We start from the raw sequence: 24,492 nt of genomic DNA on the forward strand, positions 1-24,492 counted from the left end.
TTTTTGACCATCCTGCGTGTTCCCCTGATCTAAATCCAACTGAGAACCTTTGAGGATGGATGGCAAGGGATGTTTACAAAAATGGACAAATGTTTCCACTCACCTTGTGGAAACGCTTGCATCGCAACTCATTTTTGAAGTGATCAACAATAACGGTGGAGCTACTCATTACACGTTTGGAACTTTGATTTCTGTTTTGATTTACTGTTTTTTTGGCAAGTGTGGTCCTAAACTTTTGATCAGCTGTAAAACAGCCTGTTTCAGTTAAAGCATTGTTTTCAATAAATTGCATGCTCAAAACATGTTTTGTCTCACTCCCATTTCTTCCTGTTGCATGTTGAAGCTCTACTTGGAACCTTGTTAAGATCCAAACATGCAAAATAGGATTCTTTGCCATTTTTCAAAGACTGTACAAGCTAAAAATAACAGCAGTATGTTTTCTTCAGCCACATACGTCACAGTGGACCAACAAGTGCAATCTGTGTTCAGACAAGTTTTGAGCAATAAAAAAAAGTAGCTTATACGTGACATCCTTTATTTGTTGACGAAAACAAACAAACTGAAATGAAGTGATCATGATGCACTGGGATATTGAATTGTATCGTTGACATGATCATTGGAATTGAATTGAAATGCGAGTAGGGCTGGATACCAAAACTCGATACCTTTTTAGTGCCGACCGAAAACATTCGGTAGGTATCGATACTGAAAAATAGAATATTTTTCGGTGCAAAATTTCTGAACTTTTCCAATAAAATCTCTGTTAATGAGCCAAACAGCTCTCTTCCTTCTGTTGCTGCACATAACGCGCCAGCAGCTCGAGTGCGTCTGTGGGCTAAAAAGATGATTTGCAAACAATGAAAGTGTTACAGCTGCAGAGAGCAATGGCGGTCTCTTTGGAAGACGTTTACATAGCTAATATTTGCAAACTATGGCATTTTTATAATAGCCATATTGTCACTGGCTGATTTAGTTCTGCTTAAGCAAAGCAAGTGTCAGCAAGCTAAGCAGGGTATTCCAGTCATCTTTCTGTCTTATTCTAGGCAATGTTTAGCTGATGCAGGAAATATAAAGCAGTTGAGTGAAGTGGCACAGCCTGTCTTTCTTGGGTCATCGGCAAATGAGTTGCGGTTGATGACCCGGTCCCCCGGAAGCAGAAGAGCCAGGCCAAAGTGAAAGGATAAATAAATGAATAGTATTTAAAAGATTGAAGTTTAAGCTGTGAAGTGGTAAAAGTAATAGAGGTTAAAGCTGTGTTGAATACTAAGCTAAAATAGTGTAAAAAAATGAAATGCCATAAAAAATGGTGGTTGAATTTGAATTGCAGTCCCCTTGGGGTAAAAAAGAAAGCAGGATTCAAGTACAGAGCAAGGGTAGGATTAGATCCAGAGCCCTGTGTGAAGCAGTGGATTCGAACCTTGGACCTTGGTATTTGAAACCTGCCCGCATAGCCCGTGAGCCACCTGGCGGGCCAAGTGAATATGGGCAAATTTGTTCCATTTAAAGTGCACATTCTTTCTTGATGAAATGAGTACCTATGAAATGGTTTGCAAAGAGTCAAAGTGTTAGAGCTGCAGAGAGCTATTCCGCTACGTTTGGAAGCTGTTTACATAGCAAATAAGATATAGATGTATGTAGATAAGATATATGTAGATAGGTGTATATGTTGGCATGGAGACAGAGTCAGTGACATTAGCTGGCGGTGCATGTTTAGTAGAGTGAATGAGGTGATTGTGCGCACAGTGTGATGATGATGATGATGATGTTGAGTTGTAAAGCAGGTTAAAAGAAGCAGAGCTGACAGTGCCCAGCTGCAGATGGCGGGAGCGCGCAGCTGCGCGGCCGCGGGGTGTGCCCTTTAAATAGAGCAGAATTGCCGCTGTTGTGATTGGCCCGCCAAGTGGCCTATGGGAAACGGTGACTTGGCCTGTGAGCAGAGTTTGAACCCGAGCCGCGATGGTTCGATTCCCATGCTTGCCATCTGCATACACTCTGTACTCCTCTCAGTACACCTTCAGCCAGCTTAATCTGGCAAGTCTGTGGAGCTCCAGACTTGCCAGCCTAACCTGGCGAGTCTGTAGAGCTCCAGACTCACTCTGCCTTTTTACCCTTTTCTTCAAATCCCTCCTTAACTTTTGCCTGGAAACACGGCAATTTTTCACACACAACATGGCTTCAATCTCTCAACAAACGCTCCCAACTCACTCAATTTCCGCTCCATCCACACAATTTACACATCAAAACATAGCGATTTTCCTCACTGTCATTAGTTCGTTTTCCTTAGTAGATAGTTTTCCAGTTACACAAGGTTTTGTAACAGCAAGAAACGGCGGTTTTAACTTCTCATTGTACACTAGAAATTTAAGCTTTGTTCATAGAGCTGGCGGTAGCCCACGTTTAGCTCAGCCAGTAGAGAAGGCGTTAGCGGTCCTGGTTCAAAACCTCCCAGCAGCAGTATGTTTTGAGCACACACCTCAGCTTTTTTGCCTCTTTTCAGCAGACCATTTACAGCTACACGGCAGTCACTACTTTACATCCTTTCTTATTTGGTGGATCAGTGCTTACAGGTAAGACCATTGAAATGCCCACCATTTATAGAGTGCCAGCGAGTGTCAGTAATGTTAATGTGCTTGTGTGGAATAATGACTCTCCCATTGCGCAAATCTCAGAAACATTAAAGGGTCTGTGTACTAGGGTAGCTTTGCATGATTCACAGTGTAAAATAATCCTGATGGTGGGAGTATTGTGGAAAAGCTTTCTGTAGTGCTTTTAAAAAACAGTCATTTTCATAGGGGGCAAATACTTCTGTCCTCATTAGTGTTTAAATATTACCTGGAGACTCTTTGAGTGAGGACTTTTTTTGGTGCCAGAAGCTTTCCAGTGTCTCTTTGGAGTTTTCATGTTCAGCTTTCATTGTGGTGTAAAGTGAGAGAACCATCACAGACGACTTCCTTCCTTTTATTGTTCAGTCACATTAGAGTAAACACCCTCACATGACTATAAAAGAGAATTAAATGTTCCTGAATGGTTGGAGCTGTCCGTCCTAAACTTTAAAGTTTCTGTGTGTCACAAAAACAGAGACTCATGTGTTCATCTGGGTTAGAATTGACTGACGCTGCCTCATTTTAATTTCACATCGATTTGTTCAGATTTCCCCCAGCGAGTGTCTCTGGGTTTGTCTCTCACACCGAATATACGTCAGTTGCTGCTGCCTCCTGCGCTGCTGTGTTCAAATTCCAACCAGGCAGAGTTGTTATGAGTTTGTCTGTCTTTTTATTTATATTTGTGCTTGCAGCGCTGTGTGCCAGAACAGAACAGCATATTTTCCCAAAAACTAAGTAAAAATTAAAACTGATTAAACAAAGTTAAATGGATAAAACTGATTTAAAAATCCCCCCAAAATCAAATGTTTTTGAATCGTGCTTAACCAAATACCAGGCTGGAGAGCTGAACCTAAAGTATAAAGATTTCAACAGTGAAGCAGATTGTCCAGTTTTTAAGGTTTGTATGGTTATAAATGTCACTGTTCCTGTGTCTACTCCATGTCTTTCCCATATCCCATGTTTCATGTCTAGTCACCCCTGCCTCTATGTTCCCTGTGTCTCCCCAGTCAGCCGTGCCTTCTTGACAAAAGGAGGGAGTTTATAAGACATCATGATAATAATGAATTACAGTAGTCCAGCCTATCAGTAATGAATACATGAGACAGGATATTTCTACTTTTAGAGATATTGCGCAAATGGAAGAAAGCAGTCCTACATATTTTTTTAATATGTGCATTAAAGGACATGTCCTGGTCAAAAGATGGCCAAAGATGCTTCGTTTGGTCGAGATCTAGTTACTTTTAAAGGCCATTTGAGTGCAGTCGGTGTCATGTTCAAGAAAGCTGTTTGGGATGGTCTGAGCTTTGTGATGTGGTGTGATATCCTTCATGGAAGCAGTCGTCAGAGGACGACTACACTGCGGTCACAAAGCGATGGACATGAACAGCAAACGATATGTTTTGCCATTTAAACAATGCTCACTTGATACTAAAGAGCCCAAATTTTGCCAAATAATCTCCGCCACAGTATTATACCAGCAGCAGCAGCCTGAACTGTTGATATAAAGCAGGATGGATCCATGCTACAATGCTGTTTACACAAAGTTCTCACTCCACCATCTAAATGTTGCAGCATGAAGGCTGCCTTAAAACTGTTTCCTTAGACTTAATTGCAGTAAAAAGCAGCTAAAAAAAGCAGCAGAATCAGGGGAAGCCCAGAGTGATCCCAACCAGGTTTCACTGAACAGGAGGACCGTCTGTTAAATCATATATCACTAGAAAAAATGTCAGCTTCCGTTAAACAGCAAACGACTGAATTCAACAAAAAATGGTTGGTTATCGTCACTAAATTAACACATTTCCATTATTTATAACTAACCACCTCTAATGCTAGGGACTGTTTTTGTTCCAATGAATCATTACACACACAAACACACACACACACACACACACACACACACACATATATATATATGTTTTGTGTATTGTAGTAAGATGAGATGCTTTCAGTATTTTCCGACTTTATTTAATAATGACCATCATCTTATTATCCAAAGGGACATTGTAAACATCAGATAATTAAATAAATAAATAAATATATCTTCTACGGATCATTCACATGTAAACAGTTGGAAGTAGCTCCATAGCATTCATTGTGACAGTTATTCTCCTTTAGATGATACAAGCAGATCTCTAAGTCATGGTCAGTTATCTTAACACGTACAGCGTGAAACACAATTTATAGAAACTCCTGGTTCAGACATAAACACTAAAGTTAGTGAGTCTGCCTAAGAGCTACTAGCTTCATGTTATGTATCCACTTCACAGGGTCGGCTTGTCATTATTTTATTATCATTGTGGCACTAGTCAGATTCTGCCCCGGCGATCTCGGGTGGAATCCTTTCTATGGATTCTGTGGAGGAGCTTTGGGATTGTTGGGACTCCGAGGCTTGAGTGCTGTCCACGCCGGACTGCATCAGCGGTAAGTAGATGTCATCCATGTTTGGCAGTACTAAAACTTTCTGAAGAAGAAAAGCAGGAGATAGCTAGGAAAAAGCAGAAACATTTCATGGCAGCACAGAATTCGAGTGATTTTTGACTCTACCTGGAACTCGTCCTGCAGTTTCCTTTCAATCCACTCAGTCACATGGCAGAAAGTCACCTCCCTTTCCCCCAGTTTGGGACGGACATGCAGATCCAGTTTTGGTGGTACACAGAAACTGTACCTGCGGATAATATTCAAATATTTAAATGCATCAAGATGATAACAAGTATGAGAATGTTTCAGGTCTATTTCGATCTCACGTTGTTGGAGCGCTTTAAAACAGCCTCAGTGCTCGAACAGGCGTATAAATAAATGTTCCTTTGGCAACCAGTGAAAAGTGAGTCACTCCACAGAGAGTCAGAAACAGATCACACAGCTGATTTGTTTTTGAGCATTTGTTAAGTGCACTTATAGCATGCAGCATAACCACGTCTTTTAAATCTCACAGTGGTTTTTTCCTTGAATACATGTAAACTTATACTGTGTTATATCTTAAGAAAATCAGTTAACCAGGAGTGAAATCAGATTTTTTGTTTATGTTCTCCATATTTTTTCTCCCTATATTATGTTTTTCTTAACTTTTGCATTAGTTCCAATCTAAAGCTTATATCAACTCATTCTGTCAATTTTTAAAGATGCAAAACATAGAAAATCTTACTCTAGAAGGTGCCACCATTTTTTTAAAGACAAACCCAAGTAGCGATTGGTGGCACTTCCATTAGCTTTATTTTTTTATATCAAAAAAGGGTTAACACAGTCACTTTTATTACACCTTAAACTGTCTTGGTTCTTCGTGACACACAGATTCAGCAAAGTGTTGGAAACGTTCCTCTGAGATTTGTATCCATTTTGACACGATAGCATCACACAGTTAATGCAGATTTGCCAAAGTTGCTTTGTGACGTGGAAGCAGTCGCCAGAGGACGACTACACTGCGGTCACAAAGGGATGGAGATGAACAGCAACGATATGTTTTGCCATTTAAACAATGCTCACTTGATACTAAGGAGCCCAAAGTGTGCCAAATAATCTCCGCCACAGTATTACACCACCAGCAGCAGCCTGAACTGTTGATATAAGGCAGGATGCACCCATGCTATAATGCTGTTTACACAAAGTTTTCACTCCACCATCTAAATGTTGCAGCAGAAATCAGGACACATCACACCTGACTGTGTTTTCCACTTTTCTGTTGTCCAATTTTGGTGAGCTGGTGTGAAGATCAAGGTATAATTAATGAAATGACCAGTGAGTGTAATTACACCTTTGATGCCGTTTCATGTTCACTTGATTCATTGTTAATATTTGGATGCTTTAAACTGTTTTCAAACTATTAATTACAACACATGCATACGCAATTGTATGTTTTTCACTATTTAAACACGTGAACTCATAATGGTCCAAAGCCTCCAAAGCCCTACCAGCACATACATGTTTATCTGAATTGCTCAATCCTCTTTAATCTTTAATGTGGTTATTGAATAAGCTATAGTGACTGATCTTCTTACTGGGCCTGAACACTTTGATCCAACATGGTTTTGAAGGGCTTCTGATTTAGTCTACATGTTTATATGCAGAAAGAAATAATCTGGATCAACACTGAAGGGCCGCTTGTGCCTCGTTCCAGCTCTAAGGCAGCTGCGTGTCTTTTCGTACCATATCCTGTCGGTAGGGGGCGGCGGGATGTTGACAACCAGAGTCCCTGACAATTCTTGAACCTCGACAGTGAGCAGCAGGGGCGTGTTGGACATCTCCTCGAACTTCTTCTTAATGAACTCGTTCTCTGTCGCCTTCTGGAAGTACTTGGATTTGGCGATTTTGTCCACAAATCTCAAAATCTTCCTTCCAGTCTTGCCACCCCCTGTCCTGTTAGAGAGGATTACAGGAGACGAAATGACAGCGCCTGTGTGATCCTACGAGTCACAATTTTGAGGAGATGAGAGCCTCGAAATGTAAATGAGAGCAGCAGCCATCTGGGGTGTGATGTCAGCACAGTTTAAAAAAAGAGCATTTGCAAGACAGCAGGGTGGAAGTAACACTTTCTTTCACACTTCTTACTGAAACTTTCCTTTTAGAAGCTGTTATTGCTAATCGTTCCACAAAGTAATATAATGTCATTGCTGCAACCTTGTTTCCTGTTTTTAGCTCTTACTAAGCACGATGCAAAAAGTAGGATATATTTTCCATGAATGCATGACATGAATCATTCAAAATTTACCCTTCTGTAGCTGGTGGGCATCCCTTCTCCCCCACCGGACCCTGAGGCTCAGAGAGAAGCGGTTCCTCCTCGTCAGATGAACCAGCGCTGGAGGACTCCTCATCACTGTCGGCCAACACGCTGAGGATCGGCCTGCAGCTGATAAACAGGCAGGCAAGTTAGGTACTGACACAGGCATAATACAAGTATTCAAAAAACATTTCTGAGGCAATTCAGTGCTTGAAACACTCACTTATATCGCCATGGATACAATCTCCAGTGTTAAAACATTGGGACATTAGATTTAGAATTAAATGATTGGGACGATAGAATTAAATGATTTGATCTCATAGACCTGAAGTTAATCAAAGCACAAAATGTTTCTCCAGGTATTTCTTTTTAGTACCACTTCGTTTCGTTGCCCCCACCCCTGTTTGTGAGGCGTGTTCATGCCAACAAATGAAAAAAGAGCAAATATGTTTCTTAAAATATCCTGTTCTATTCTGATTAAAATGTCGCTTTCTGAGATTTGCGAATCATTCTGTTTCTATGTACACTTCACACAGCGTTCCAACTTTTCCAGAATTGGGGACGTACATGTGCAGGAGCCAATTTTGCATCTGCTATTAGTGAACATACCTAAAGCTTTTCTATCTTGACTTTTAGCTTCAGATGCAGCACAAAGACGGCTAATGTGATGCTTTTCCTGGACTTTAATCCTTGTGGGTTTATGACAAGAAGGTCTAATCATTATAATGTGCGGCTCTGTAGATCAGAAAGCAGAAGGGATCAAGGGAGAGAGATGTGTAGGTGTGTGCGTGCGTGCTATAGAAAGGATTAGAATGAAAAACCATGTTTATTGTTATTTTTTACATTGCTCGTGCTACTTGGGCAAGGCAACATGATAAAATGTGCATTAGAGATGATAAAAACACTATTAGCTTTTTTAAAAATAATAATACATGACAGAATTTAAAAATAGGAGGCAGCTCAGTAGGTAAGTCAGGATGTATCTGTCTTTGTGAATTTCACCCCCGTGGTGATTAGTGCATTAGAGATGAGGATGCAACTAATACATTGCTCTGTGGGGGTTACTGGATTATGAAAACAAAGTCAGTAAGGTAGCTAATTAAAGAGATTATCCACAGACATCACTGGCTATTTCATTTTTAAACAGCATCTTTTTTAAGAAAGTGTGTGATATGTAAGAATATATCTATATATAGGTAACTCTATAAGATTACAGGGGTGTGTCACGTGTCACAGTGCGAATGCATGTGTGTGCAGCACTGACCGTGGGCTACCGGTTTCCGTCATATAGTGCACTGTCTCCTGACCGCCATCTTTACCCAGCTTGGACAGGTTGAACTTGGTCTGCAGGGTCATCTGCAGGTTACCGGTGTAAACCAGCTGAAGCTCCACCCACAGGCCTGCAGAGGGCACCCCAAACAGGTCAATGCTAGACCTCCAAAATTAAGACAAATGCTGCAAGAGACAGCCTAATCTGGACACACACTGCTTAGTAGGCAGATTAAACAGTTTTCATTGAGATTATCAAGGCTTGGAATTAAATTCATAGTAAATTACGAGAGACTATTAATTCTCTTTAGGAGGTGAGTGGGGGGGAAGTGGGGGAGGGCAGAAAACAGCAAAAGCTGTTGACACAAAGTTGCGTAACGACGAAGGAGGCAGAGAAATCGAGAAAGGGGAAAGTCATGATGTCACACAGCTACATTCATGCTGATAAGCTTAAATTCCCCTCATCGTTAGGAGCAGCCAAACGGCCTGATTTCAAAACACACACACACGCAAATATGCTCCAAATGGCGTAGTAATGGTTGCCCTGCCCCACAAGATTACGACAGGATAACAGTGTCTGATCTGATGCTGTAACCGCATGAGGTCATCGCTTGCTGTGTTTGTGTATTTGTGTAAATCTCTTTGCATTTTGTGTTGCCCTTATGTTTTGCGGTGTTTAATCTCCTCTCTGCACTCACCTCTGGGGTTAACCTCTGGTCTGGAGGTAGCGGTGATTTGCGGCATTGAGCTGCCCATATCCAGCTCAGTCAGAGTCAGTTCATTCATAAAGTAAGGCAGCTGTAGAGAATATTGCATGATTTAAAATCACAGGGGGGCAAAAATGTGGCGTAATTATGGTTAACCTTTCTGACTCGGCAGCTTTCATTACTGCTCTCACTCTAATTTTGCTGAGTTTCTTCTGAATCTTGTGGGAGACGGCGTCGGCCCAGCGCTTCTCTCGCAGGAAATCCCAGAAGATCCGACCGATTAGAGCGTTAGCCCAGGCAGTTTGGCTTTTCCCTGGGTACTCTGCTAGATCACAGGTACACTTAAAAAAATAAAGAGAAGAAAAACACAAGTTTAGAGCAAATTAAAGGCTGTATAGTTTGTAATGGTGAAGCTTACATCTGTGCTGCTGGCTCCAGGACTACAGAGTGGGGTCAGCTCCTCTGTAACCAAGAGACGGGCCATATAACTGGGGTAGTCGAGCACAGAAAGGCCCCTGGTGCTACCGGAGGGCGCTCCGGAGATAATGGGGAATGGAGGTGTAGATGGGGCGTCCTCGTCACTGCTGCCCACTCTGCTGGAGCCCCTGCTGCTCGGCACATTAACGTGTACACTGGTGCGCTGTGTTTGGTCACCTGGGAGAACACAGGATCATTTAATCATAGTTCTGAGAAAAAGTAACTCTGATGATTTTTCATAGCAAAGTGACCCACTTTAAAACCAGAAAATCTCACGCCCAATCATAAATCTTCTCTCTAATTAAAATATAAAATACAGTGATTTATTTCTTGAGAACTGTATTCAAAAAACATAAACAACACAGACTGTTGGATTTAAACTGCTAATTCTACCCAGTCAATGTGTGACCGACCTGTCACTGGGACACAAACTTCAAAAAAAGAGCAGAGTAATATCACAAACTAAATATATATACATATATATGTAACTATATATACTTGTGATACTCTCGGTCGTGTTGCTATAACAACCCCATGCAGATTAAGTTGTTCTGGATTGTAATGGAAAACAACCAGAACCAAGTTATGCAGAGCTGATCAGGTACTAGCGGAGAAGGGCTGTTTGCAACTTGCAAGTTGTCTCATTTTCAGCAAGGGATAACTTGCAAGCTACTTTGGTTAGTTTCACAACATCTACCTTGGAAACTTTGAGTGAGAAATATTGTACTATGGGTTTTACTTTCTGCAAGATTTTTTTTATAGTGATCATATCATTGCTTATGTTGCAGTTCCTTATTAATCCTCTAATATATTTTTCACCATGAACAGGGCGGCTGGAAGTCTGTTTTTGATGGACAGACTTGCAGATGATGGTATCTGAAAGAAACTTCTTTGCAAGCATATATGTTCAGTTTTTGAGGAACAATCTGTTGACCATGTAAACTCCACTGGAACCAGGCTGACCATTAGTTTCTAATCATATTTACAGTATGTAACGGACAGACATAGTTTTCAGGATGTAAAAGTGAAGCTAAAGTGGAAATACCTCAAACCTATAATCTTTCTAATGACCAACAGGGGGCGACTGTACATATAAGACAGTAGCTCTACTCTTTATCCATGACTTCAATCACTAGTTTGAAGTCAATATATCAATAATGTTCTCATTTAGAATAAAACATCATTTCGGGTGTAGTATCAACAATTTCTTAGTCGGGTCCACCCTTCACTCCTAAACCAAAAAAAAAAAAAAATAGCCAAAATACTCAAGTTGAGCTTTTAAAACTGGAGTTCACAAAAAATAGCGCCTGTCCATCTTTGATATACAGTCTGTGGTTTGAACCCTGAAGATATGTTTTTGTATTCTGTCATTCCAGAGTATATAGTAGGTGAGACCACTATGACAAAGCTGGTCTCTGTTTTTATTGCATGTTCGCTTGAAATGGATTGCCAGAGCATGTAATCCATATTCCACTCATATATTACAGATTCCTAACGCATTAACAATGTGTCTCATACCCCTTGTGCTGGAGACATATTTGCTCTGTCTGTTTCTCTCCTTTTCTCTCTCTGTGTCCATGGATGCAAACAGGAAATGACGGAACCACTCTTCTTTCTCTCTTCCTGTACGGCCGAAGAGGTAAAGAACGGTGGGAAGCTCATGGTCATGTTTGGAGGATCTTGGTTTTGGACTGGCTGATTCGGCTCCGGACTCCGATCCTCGGCTCTCCTCCCGCCTTCCCCCTCATCCTCCTGAGATTTTGCCCCCCTGGTTAGCTGGATGCAGATGGGATACTTTGGATTCCACATCCTCTTCTGCGCCAACACAGATGGCAGCAGGAATACCTTTGGGAAAAGCAAAGAGTTCAATGGTGTTAAAGCAAAACTGTTAAACAGGGAAGGTAAACAGTTTATTTTAATCTTGAGAGTTAATTTCAAAATCAAACATTTCATTTCAGCCAGTGGGGCCTCACATACAGTCAAACCTTTCACTTAACACTATTACTTAGCGAGTCCTCATACTTTGCTATTTGCCAGCTGAAAGCAGCGTGACTTGACAAAGGTGGGCTCGTGGAATCTCTCGTCATACGTGGCCCTGCGGCTGATGTTCGATCGTGGGGTTTCCAGACGGAGACACGATCCCTCCAGGGTGGCAAACACAGAGTGAGTCAGACCTAGATGGCTGGTTTCTGGGTCGTAATCAAATATCTCATTCATCCAGCCCTGGAAAGAAAGAAAGTAAGAGGTGATTTAAAATCAACACTAGGGGTTTTTATGCACATTCAAGTGAGAAGTAAACACTTCATCTCGAATTGTTCCAGCCGTGAAAATCCTGATCTTTGTAATCAGGCTGAGATGTGATGTGGAGAGCAAAAAGTAAATGTGCATTTTAAATGCTTTATTTGTCAGTGAAGAGTTGACGTCTCGGGACCAAACTAGGCAACTTATATTCAACTCTTTGGATTTTCAAAGATATGCTTTATCTTATTTCCCCTTTACAAATACTCAATGTGCGATTGAAGTGCAGACTTCCAGCTTTGATTTAAGGCACCAAACAAAAGTACCTAATTAACGGTTTGTGCACGCCACTTTAAAGGTCCAGTAAACTAACTGGTACATTACACACAGTAATTTAATAATTTAAAGCAGAGTCACCCTATGACCTCTGAGACGGCCTCACAAACCTCCCCAGATTTCACGTTTTAATTGCTTTCAAACTGATACCCAACTGCTAATGGCCAAAGAAGGGAATTAGCTCAATAGCGAGACAGCAAACATCGTTTTCCACTCTTCTCCATCCCTAGTCTGCCAAGCTTCCTGACAAATTACAGCTTATTCCTGTCTGTATTTCCCACTAATTGCCTCTGGAGCTGACAGTGTCTGGGTGGTGGTAGTCTTCCTCGGTTGCCCCATGTCAAGCTAAGCCAGGAGCAGAACAGCAATTATCACTGCGGCTCCAGCAGTTTTCATTATTGAAGGTTTTAATTGTGTTCCAGGATCCTCGTGTATGGTAGTAGCACGCCACATTCAGAAGCTTTAATCTGAGAACAAAACAGTCGGACCTGCTGAAGCGACTCGCCAGCATGACATTGTTATTTTGGACCAAATGAGCAGCAGTGAAGACTAATAACAACTGCTTGGCATATTCTGGCTGCTGAAGTTTACTTGGAGGAACTTTTTAACAAGCTTTTTAAAGTGAATTCAGAAATTAGTAAATTTTCGTTCGTATAAGAGGTAAACATTTTGAAATAGCCATAATCCCACTGTGACCATACTGAGGTACGTGTTTCCATCGATCTGCTTCATGTGAACATTTTAGACAAAACTGAAGTTTGTTTACAGAGTAACAACATGCCAACATGCAAAAATTTTGTGCACTACAATATGAACCTGTTTCAGCTCTCTGTGCACAGGAGGGTCAAAAATCAGAACTTGTACTGAGACTATTAATTCCCTATTTTGCAGTAACTCTTGATCCCATCTCCACATAATATTTATATAACAGTATTTGTTCAATACATTCTTTTGAACACTTATCAAATTCAAGGTCACAGGCAGACAAACCTGTCAAAGCTCACACTGGATAAAAATGACTTTACACCCAAGAGAGATTGCCACTCCGTCACAGTGTTGACACACAGAGACCCATGTCCACACTAATACGTTTTCATTTGAAAACGCACCTGTTTCTCTCCATTTGGCCTTCCGTCCACACTGAGACGGCGTTTTTGGTCAAGGGAAACTGAGTGTTTTGAAAACGCTCTCCAAAGCAGATACATTTGAAAACTCCATTTTCGCGTCGCAGTGTGGACAGCGAACCCAGAGCCTTTTCATTTTAGTCATGTGATGCAGTCATGTGACCAATTAAACTAAGCTAGCGGAGGGCATTACACATCAGTTGTTTTGTTTGCTCTCAGTGTTGACAGCCCTATTAAAGATTAATATCAGTCTGTACATGCTCCAGATAGCTTTTCTTCAAATTCTTTAATTCTCACCCGCTTTTGCAACTTTGTACTCTTGTGTTACTCGCAGCAACAACTCCACCTCATTGTTAGTCCATTTAAAAAACTCTTTTCCTCGACATTTTGCTGTGATGTTTCAACGAGCCGGAAAGTAAATAAACGGCAGACAGAAATGAGGCAGGTCGAATCGTCTCGCGTTTCACGCATGCGCAGTACTGGGACGTAAGTGTTTTCGGCCCTTTCAATGTGAACGCACAACTCCGTGAAAACGAATGAAAATGAGAGTGTGGACGAGGAGCGTTTTCAGACGAAAACACCGTTTTCAAATTTATCCGGGCTAGTGTGGACGTAGCCCCATAAACTCTCACATTCACACCTATGGCCAATTTAAGCCTCTGAGATCAAAGTTTTCAGCAGCAGTACCAAACCTGCTGCCTTAACTCTACCTGTGTAATTACAATAGTTTTTGGGTTGCTCTTTTAAAAAATCTGTGTCTTGACAGTTAAGGAACAAACAAAGAAAATGATCATTCTGACACAAATTAAAAACTTCCCTTTAAAAAATGTTTTGACTCAAAAACAGACCAGAGTTATTACCTACAGTAACTTATAATTCAGAGAGTTCAGAGAGTTAAAATCTCCATGCATGTCTGAGCCTGAAAAATAACCCATACCAGGGAAGGCGGGACACACAGAAGACTTGATGACTAAGAGCTTCAATCCAAGAACTTTCTTGCTAATAAGTGCAGAAAATGGAAAAGCCAATGTACAGTATATATAAATTTGATTTTGCCAGTTTTCAAACATTTGGTGGAAAATTGTTCAGCTTAACAGCCTCTGAATCAAAATAGAGCCAGTTGAGTTCATAGTATAAAGACTATAAACAGGGGTAATGTAGGGTATATGTAAAGATCACTGATTGATGAACAAAAATGTAAAAAAAATTCTCAAAATTTTCATCCAGGACTACTTAGTTCTCCCTCTTGCCAGCCTTTTTCTATCACTCCAACTGGCTGTCGGGTCTAGTCTCATTTTCAAGCCCGTTCCCTCTGAGTCGGAGAATGAGGAAAACAAAGAAATTCAATTCTGTATCTGTTGAGCATTATGGCACCTTCAAATGCCGTAATGCACTTGATTCCCAGGCATGTTTATGACAAACTAAAAATGTGTGAGTACTGGAGCTGAACAGAGGTGTCTGAAAATAAAAGTGACATTTTCATCGTTGATGACTCATCCATTTACCTTGAGTGTGTCAGGCTCAGTGCTTACAATGCCACCTGTCAGAATCCCTTCTCCCAACAGCGTCTGTGGCGGTCTATAGGTATGGACTGAGTTGCTAGACCTGGAGGAACCCATCCGAATGAGCAAAAGCCCTAGCAAGAAGCCCAGTGCTAATCCCAGAGCCAGGCCAGAGAAGTATGGACTGAGAGGTAGGATAAAGTAGCCGTACGAAAGCACTGCCACACAAAATAAACTCATTCGTGGCAGAGGGTGAGGGGGCTGCGGAACGGGAGAGGTCGTGGGTGCTGTTAGAGCCTGAGAACCAGGCGACCTCCTCGCCTGCTTATGAGTTTCGATGGCAAACACTTGCATCATATCACCATCTGTACATATTTCTAGCTCCTCATCCCTGTGTTGCTGCACGTGGTGATGCACCGGGCAGGGGCTGTGCTGAGTTCTCCTGAGATGTCTTACAGAAGGCCACTCAAAGACAGAAAAAACATCAGCATCTGTTTTCCTGGCGCTTCTCACAGGAGACTCGGACAGAACAGTGTCTGTGCTACTTTCCCGCCCCAAACCTCTGGAGCTGATCTGGTGAGTTCCCTGGTTCTTACACTGGTGTTTGGGGCTGCCCGAGCTTTCTTCCCTCCTGATCTTACTGAACATGCTGCTCAAAGGTTCGTGCACAACCTCGGTGAGCTTCCTCTTGGTGTCCTCCAGCTCCATTTTGAAGAAACCACCTTTCAGGCTGTCTCCGCTTGGGGAAAGCGAACTAGGAGATGGGGGAGCAGTCCGAGAGTCTCCATTGCTGCGGGTTTTCGGTTGTGTCAGCTGCTTCCACAGGTGGAGGTTAAGTCGGGAATCTGATTTGGACTGCGACACCTCGGGTTCTGAGCGGGAGAGCTCTGTGGAGATTGACTTGACGAGGCTGAGAAAAGGTTTGGGTTTGAGGGTGGAGCTTTCTTTCAGATCCAGCTCTGTGGACAGAGACTTGACCAGGCTCGCTAAGGGTCGGTGGGTGGGTGAGGGCGGGCCAGGCAAGAGGAAGCTTGGGCCCAGAGAACCAGAGCAGTTCCCCAGCGAACCTGGCGTCGAGGGAGACAGAGGGACATGGAACTCTTCGGACTTCACCCCACTGTCATCCTCGACGGAAAAATGTTTCTCCTTAGAGAGCGATATAGCAGGGTAGTCCTCATCATGCTCAAGGGAGAAGATGAACTCACTCTCATCCAGGCTGTCCCACTCTCCTTCAGTCCCTGTTAGCTGGATCACAATCCCTCGGGGGAGATGCCTCTTTGTCCCGAGGGAGGTGGCACCCACTGAGGAGAGACCGTGGGGTTCCTGGGGAGATCTGCCACCTGCTCCACCTTTGTCCTCGCTTCCTCTCTCTCCATTTTTACCACCTTCTGCCATTTCTTGACTTTACATCCCCAGGCCGAGGCACTTATGTGTCACTGAAAAAGAATAAAAAAAGACACGGTCAGCTACATCAATAAGCCTCCAGGGCAGAACAAATGAAAGCAGTCAGGGTCTGAGCTGTAGAGAATGAGGAAGGGCATCTTTTCTGTGCTAGTGCGTAATTTCCAAAGAAACTGCTTACTGATGCCAACTGCGCATTAATGTGTGAATGCCGCTTAGTTGAGCTCTGAAGAGCTGTGGAAACCTACATTAATCTGAAGACCAGTGAGCCTGAATCACAGCCAAGTAAGCATGTCTCCCATAGCTGTCGCTCCACATACTGAAGGTTTTTTAGAAGCATGCAAAAATAGACAAGACAGACTTTCTTCCCCAAATGTTGCACAAACTAGGGCAACTCAAGCTTGGATCTATATGCTTTTTGGGCCTGATATGAATGCCTTTATTGAAACAGAAAAACCTGTGCATGATAGTAATTTAAATATGGTAAGATCCCTTTAAAGAAGAAACAAACATAAAAAAGCTCCAGTCATTCTGTGAAGCAGTATTCAGAATGTAATCTCTCTCCAGCGTCACCCACCAAAGAGCCTACTGTCAGCTGCTGAAACTCTGAGCCACAACGCTCCCTGTGATGTCTTCTAAAGTTGCTTTGAAAGTTACTTATGCAACCCTGAGATGAATAGTGAGGGGGGATGTTTTCTGTCGTTCACCCCCCACCTCCATCCCCGCATATGGCCTTTGTGTGTCGCAACAGCATTGCGCTTTTTCACATAGCACGGCCACCACCCACGAACTTGTGAAAGTGATACAAGTAAAAACCAACATTGGAGAGACGCATTAGATTAGCTCTAATTTAGTGAATGAAAGAAGCAGTTCTGTGTCCCCAAACACAAGTTGGAAACCAGCACAAAGGCCCAGTGGGAGCCCTTTTATTTGCAGTCTCTGGAGGTCAAGTGCCCTGCTCTTTATGCAAGTTAAACCCTACCTCTTACTGTTCAGATTTACGTAACTGTATTAGAGCACTGTGTGGCACAGTTTCACCCAATTCCCCAGCAGCTGGTGGATTCTGACTAATCTGCTCTCGCCCAAAGTGGACGGAGGGGAGATAAACTAACACACACAGATGTGTTGAGGCGGCTTTACTCCTTCCTCACAACCTTTAACGGGATGGAAAGAGGGACCAGAAGCTGCAAGGTGCTAAATGCACTCACACATTAAACAACTGTTAAGCTAATAATGTTTTGTCCAAGCTGACTGTTGGTGTCTTATCATCATGTGAGTTAGGAAACTGCTGTGGGGTCCGTGGACTCCAGATGCTGCTGTAGTTCTAATCCAGATGTTTTTATAACAATCACGGCAGCTATAAGTCGGCTTTATGCATAAACTCATCATAAAAGGATATGAACCATTGGGGCATATAAGGTTATTGTATTGGTCAAATAGCATAACACAAAATCCACAGTGGAGAGGGCTTTAAGCTAAAACATGTGCAGGTCTTCTATATGTCTCAAATAAGGCAGAGAGAAAATAAAACTGTACAGAAATTGCTGTGAAACACCTTAATTACACAGGATTCACGTGGAAGTGTTGCTTCAGTGATTGGCTATAGTTGTTCCTGTCACTTGGGGGGGACATGTCTGCTGGTGGGAACCTCATAAGAACTAGAACCAATCATTATAAGCCAAGATAACCAAGCTTCGCTTGGAAGGTAGCATTAGCCGAGCATTAGCCCATTAGCGAGCTGCCTATTGCTAACTTGGTGCATATACAACAGGCTGCTTATTCATATAGTGATCAACGTTTCCTACACTTTGAAGTACATCTTACACAATGTCCACGCCGTTCTCTAAGGATGTTTGCATAACGTGATTTCATTCGCTGACCGCCAGGCTGGAGCATGACAGTTAGCGAATGAAATGAATGTGACTTGACTGGCTGATGTCAGTGCTGGTGCTTCAGAAGTTAAATTTCTCTCAGCTTTCAACACAAGCATGCACAAGTTAAAAATTGATATAGCTTTCAAGTCAGAAAAATGAAGCCAGTGTCGTAAAAAAAGGATTCTAAATGAAAGACCCCAGACGGCGATAGCTGTGGCTGCAAAAAGACTTCCAGGACTATTTATAGAAAAACAACTTTCTGTCTTGACCTCTAAAGACATTCCGTTGGTCAGTCATTTTTTTCAGTAACTCATTTTTGAAGAAGTTACATGCTCCAAATTTGTCACTGTATTGATATATAACAAAATTTACAGCATGCTCCCAAATGGTACGTACAATTAAGACACATCAAGGAAAAACTAAAAAAAAACAAGCTCTATAATAGGGCTGCCACAAACGATTATTTTGATAGTCGACTAGTCACCGATTATTTTTGCGATTAGTCGACTAATCAGATCATGCATCCATTGGACGTAAAATGTACAGCTTATTGCACCAGCATACGTCTGCTCTTATATAACTATCATTAGCTTACAGCTTGAAGTGTTTAAGGTATGTGCTAATTAAAAATGAAGACAAGATGATAATTTATTACACTTTTAATGAAATTTGCAGATTGTTTCAGTAAAGTTTAATAAACTCAGCCGTCTGCTCCTTGCTATCTAAAATATAACAGGACACCGGAGTATATTCTCGAGCATCTCACACTTCTGATAATCAGTTGTCTGCTTGACGTTTATTCAGCTGTGCAAAAACTATAACTTTATTTCTCAGCCAAAATGACTTATATTACATGTTTAACCTGAGTAGCGAAAGACGGCGGTGAGTTTGAAAACGATTTGCCGGGAGTCCGGTGTTCTCACCGACTCTAATGAGCCTAGAACCCCGGCTCACTATAGAGCTGGTGGGTAACAGACGTCTCCGAAAACGTCGGAGGGCTTTTGAAAATATGTGGTGTCTTGATAGACTGAGCAAATATTTGAGGTTTACACAGCTACATTCTCGCCTGAAAATATGTTAAACGTTTATTTTGTGACCCAGAAAGAATAATAAGAGTAACATTAAAACTAACTAGCTGCCGCCATTGTTGACAACTGCGCTGGGCCGCGCTATGAATTCTGGGACACAGTTTCTTCTTCTTCGGGGTTTAACGGCAGCTGGCATCCTTGTACATGCAGTGCTGCCATCTTCTGTTTCAGTCCGTTATTACACTCTTAAATACTACTTCTTATTCCTGCGTCTTTTGGGATCTTACAAAGCTTCAAACGACGCGTCGACTATTAAATTAGTCGTCGACGATTTTAATAGTCGACGTAATCGTGACTAGTCGACTAATCGTGGCAGCCCTACTCTATAAAGAGTTGCTTTATAAAACTTGCTATGAAACTACAATCAGTGCTTTTTTGACATTTGGATAAAAGCTTTTCTTCGGTCTAGAGGGAGGATCTGTAATTCCTTCCAGAGGGCAACCATGTAAGAAAATGAGAAGCATCGTTGATCATGTCTCTGACCTAATGTACATATGCTCAACTGAAAATAGCTGAGTGTTGGTGGCCATCTGTGCTGATTTATTAACTCTCTCAAAAGCCTTTTTGTTGGTATGCCTGCTGTGCTGATGCTAACAACTGTTTTGACAGATTAGCTTTCCTCGGTGTCTCAATTAGTGCCACTTCTGTGCCTTCTTCACCAGACTGGTTGTGTTTATAATTCATGTGAGGTTCTGGAACATGTGTGCTAAAAAATTTAAAGTTAAATAGTCTCTAAACAGTTTCTCCACCTATGTTTAATGGAACAGGTTCCTAGAATAGAACAGAATAGAATAGAATTCAACCTTATTGTCATTGCACATGTCATAAGTACAAGGCAACGAAATGCAGTTTGCATCCATCCAGAACGTGCTTTAGCAATAATATAGATATATTACAAGATATGGATCTATTATAGGTATGTTACAATGTACACGGTATGAAGGTACGTTATGAATATGCTATAACTATAAGTATGTATAGGTTGTAGTGAGTGTACAAGCTATGTACAGGCTATGAACAGGATATAAATATGGTTAAAAATATGAAAACTACACAGATTGTAGATATACAATTGTGAGTATTAATAAACAGTTATAAACAGTTGTAAAGAGACCAGAACAGAAGTATAATTATTGTATTGTACAGAATGATTGTCTATACAGCAATCATTGTTGAAGCACCACTCTGATAGTTTGCAGACTTCATCCCTGATGGCAGAATTGTTATCATTATGTATTAATCCAATGACATTGGTACCATGTCCAGTCTTGATGACTAAGTTGGTGCTGGAGTGGATGTGCAGTAGTAGGTGTACAGGGAGTAGCAAAGTGGGCTTAGCACACAGCCCCGGGGGAGTGTCGGAGTGGGGAACTCCCCACCCTGTGGTCCATTTGTTAAGAAATCCTTGACCCATCTGCATGCGTGCTCACTGTCACCAGTGTGCTGGGCATGGCTGCGACTTTAAAACAGGGCTTCAGAAACCAACGGGTGACATCACAGTACCTACGTCCATGTTTTATATGGCTTATGACCAATATCTACAACTAGCTACATGTTTGTTTAACTTACACTACTATCTTACTGTATGTTTACATGCTAACTTGCTAATTAGCAATAAACAGAAAGAGCAACTACGACTGATTGAAATGTCATGAGTTCTATAGTTAGGTAAAGAAAATTGAGGCTAAAGAACTAAAGCTTTAAATAAGTTATATCAAGTTTGAAACTTCTGTTACGAGCCATTAATGTATGAACAAATATTGCAACCAAACAGTTTCTGAGGTTATTCCTTCTGTACCAAAATGCAAACCAACTGATAAATAACAAGTGTGGCTCAGAACTTGATCCCTGATGTGTTTTTTAGAAGAAAATTAGACACAAAGTCTAATGTTTCAAAAACATTTACACAAATATCAAGATCCCTATATGGTGTGTTTGTGTGATCTCTGGGGATTCCCCTGCCTTTGTCCTTTTTGTCCACTTAGTTAATTGTGCATTTGGAGTATTCATCTGTGGCAGCCCCATTGGGCATTGAAAACTGTATGAAATTATACAACTATGCAGTTTAAACAAGGGCGAGAAAAAAGTAATAATTTGGTGTCTCAATGTTACTACTCCTAAAGCCTTTCATTTGTGTTTGTGATTCCAGAAACTCATTTCAGTTTCCTAACCGGCAACATGAAAAGCTCAACCACAAGCTCACTTGTAAAACAATTAGGCCATAACAGATCTTAACATGAAATCCAAGCCTTCAAATGACAGGGTGTCTTTCACTCACTTTCTCTGTATGTGAGTGTAGAGGTTTGTGTGTTTGTGTGCCGCGCCAATCAGACACAAACAGTAACAATCTCAGATTAACATTAATGCAGGGTTTTACTGTGAAATCTGACAAATCACAGAGCCGGATTATGGGCTAAACCAACATTTGGTGGAGTGTGTTTCCAAGCTAGCTCATCTCAGCTGACCCAATGTTGATTGTAGTTATTAGTACCAGTGCAATCCTTTAGAGTCCCTTTGCTATGAGTCATCTTCCTGGGCTTAAAGTGAAACCCAGATGATTTGACAAATAAAAAATTGCAGGAATCATATCCAGACTGAGGACTTATGGGAGATTCTGCTCTTACATGAACCTGAGATAGAGGCTTGTGGAGACCACAAACAATATAAAGATACGCTGAGATTTTTTCTTTTCACATGAAAAGTCGAAGAATGTCAGTCCCTGTTAGATTAAATATTACAAGTAACAACTGACTTCTTGCAGCAATTTAAAAGCAACTTCAACCTCACTAAAAATAAAGTTATGAGTTTGAAAATGACACTCAGGGCTCCTCCCACGACTTTCAAACAATAAATGCAATAAATGATACATCAATCATTCAATCAATAATAAGAAAAGCGGTCAGTTTAATCCTTGTTGCACCAACATAAGTAATAGGTATGAAAGAAAGTATAAAATATTATTGGCTGACTTTACAGCCAAATCCATGAACAGTTGTCTCATATAAACTATTAAAGCACAGAGTGCAGCTTTGGAACAGCGCATACAGACCGCAGCAGTAAAATCTTCACTTTTGCATCCCTCCCTGCATGCACAAGACGAGCGTGAAAGGAAATCACGGCGGGAGAGGTGGAAGTTAAAGAGATGGCGAGTGCGCACAATTAGCTAAAAGAGCAAACACGTCTCCTCCGCTTATGATGTGTTTGGAAAAAAATTAAATAAAAGGAAGATAAAAATGTGGTTATGGGGCGTTTACTTACCCCGGGAAATAGTATGTGTGTGGAAAATAGTTAAACCGGCTCGTTAGCTTTGTCTTCCTCCGGGGTCCTCTCCATTTGTGCGCGAGAGGACTGCGAAATGCGAAAGTGTCGCTCTTCTGTTCATCTGCCTGCCCCCCCAGTTCTCTTTCTCCCCTCTTACGCAGCCTCGCACGCGCGCACACCTTCCCTCCGCCCGTTTCCAGATGTGTCACGCGCTGCTGAGAATCACAGCTCACCAGCCTGATTATGAAAAGCGTGGCCGCGCGGCATGGTAATCCAGATTAACCACAGAGTTCTGCGGTCCTAACAGACACTCGCACAAACTCACCCACGCACACACACGCACGCACGCACGCACGGTGTGTGTCTAATAATCGTCTAATTGTGGCCTACACACAACAGGGTGACAGCTGAAGTACACCCCGAGGGTTGAATACCGTTACACAGCCTGCTGCGTTAAACTCTGTTACTCGTCTTATCGATCAAAAGTACTACAATCAGCAGAACACACTGATACTGAAATGTGTGATTTTTAAAAAGAGTATCTTTAGTTTGAGTGAAATGCCAGAGAAGACTTTTATGTGATGCTAAAAAGGAAAGAATAAATCCGGCTCCTTTTTTCTGTGCAGTTTGGCCTACATAAAACACAATGTGAGCCCTAGAAATGACAAAGTGAGGAATGGGGCAGACTGGCCTGCAGGCTGCAGCTGGGGTAAGAGACAGCAACCCCCATCCATCACTGCCTGGAGGAGGAGACTCAGTGAAGAGCTACAGTCTGTGTACAGTTTGGTCATTTTCATGGTTCTGTTTTACTTTAACTCTGCTCTGTTGTTATTATGGCTTTATACGTTTTGTTTAACTTGTTGGTGTTAACATATGAGCAGTGAGTGGAGTCATGAAACCAGAGAGTCCTTAAATAGTCCTGAAAGGGTTTGTTTTTGCTCCTGTGAGAACTTAAAAGATTCCTTGAATTAAATACATGCCCTTAGTCACTGTCATTTCTCTGGTGCGCTTGTCACTGCTGCAGCACATTCAGTTTGCACAGGTAGTCCAGCTCCTCCAGGATGGCACATCTATACATTTCATTGCAAGAACGTTTGCTGTATCTCTCAGCACAGTCTCGAGAGCGTGGAGGAGATTCCAGGAGATAGGTGATTACACGAAGGTGAGGTGAAGGCTGTTAGAAGGGCTTCAACCCAGCTGCAGGACTGGGATTGGCTTCTTTGTGCGAGGAAGAAGAGGAGGAGCACCGCCAGAGCCTGACAGAGTGACCTCCAGTGAGCTACTTGTGCATGTTTCTGACCAAACTGGCATGAGGTCCTGACGTCCTTTATTAGTACCTGTGATCACACCACAGTGCTGTGCAGCTCCACTGGCATTTGCACCAGAACAAAAGAAGTAACTGCTTTCAGGTAAAATCCTCAGACTTTCTGTCAGACCATATGTTGGTGATTTTTTATTGTACTGTGAAGCTTAAGCGTTAATTCTCTTTAGCGGTGTCATTTTCTAATGACTCTCTAATGGCCACTTGTGCTTTCAAACACAGAGTGAAAGCAGCATGCTAGCACAGCGTCTCCAGCAGGAGGCACAGGACTGAAAGCAGGTCACCAACTTATAAAAGCATATAATTACTGTACTGTAGATGTTAGACCCCCCAAAGTAGAAGACTGTGAAGTGTATTGGGTCAAAAATAAAAAAATAAAAACAAAAGCTTCATAATAAGTGCATTTACAAAAAAATTTGAGTGCTATTGCTTTTTGCTTCTATTTGCTTATTGTATGTAGGATGGTGTGCAGTTTTTGTGACATTTTCAAACACAGACCAGGTGGAAGCTTGCATGAAAGTAAATCTAATCATGCAGTATGGTAAAGCATAGCTTTAAGGTACTGAAGATACTTTAAGGT

General features: G+C 41.8%; 1 protein-coding gene across 1 annotated transcript; it reads right to left on the reverse strand.

Annotated features, from left to right (window-relative positions):
* Positions 1-4,546: 4,546 nt before the first annotated feature.
* On the reverse strand, positions 4,547-22,953 carry tex2l (testis expressed 2, like). Its single transcript, XM_005448118.4, is given in 13 exon segments — positions 4,547-5,064; positions 5,148-5,268; positions 6,744-6,953; positions 7,306-7,443; positions 8,579-8,714; positions 9,282-9,381; positions 9,482-9,631; positions 9,709-9,944; positions 11,286-11,457; positions 11,460-11,612; positions 11,790-11,990; positions 14,971-16,404; positions 22,593-22,953. Coding segments are annotated over 12 exon segments (3,168 nt in total). The 5' UTR covers positions 16,363-16,404; positions 22,593-22,953; the 3' UTR covers positions 4,547-4,905.
* Between the last annotated feature and the right edge of the window lie 1,539 nt (positions 22,954-24,492).

Source organism: Oreochromis niloticus, linkage group LG8 (genome assembly GCF_001858045.2).
Source record: "Oreochromis niloticus isolate F11D_XX linkage group LG8, O_niloticus_UMD_NMBU, whole genome shotgun sequence".
In the NCBI taxonomy this organism is placed as follows: Eukaryota; Metazoa; Chordata; class Actinopteri; order Cichliformes; family Cichlidae; genus Oreochromis; species Oreochromis niloticus.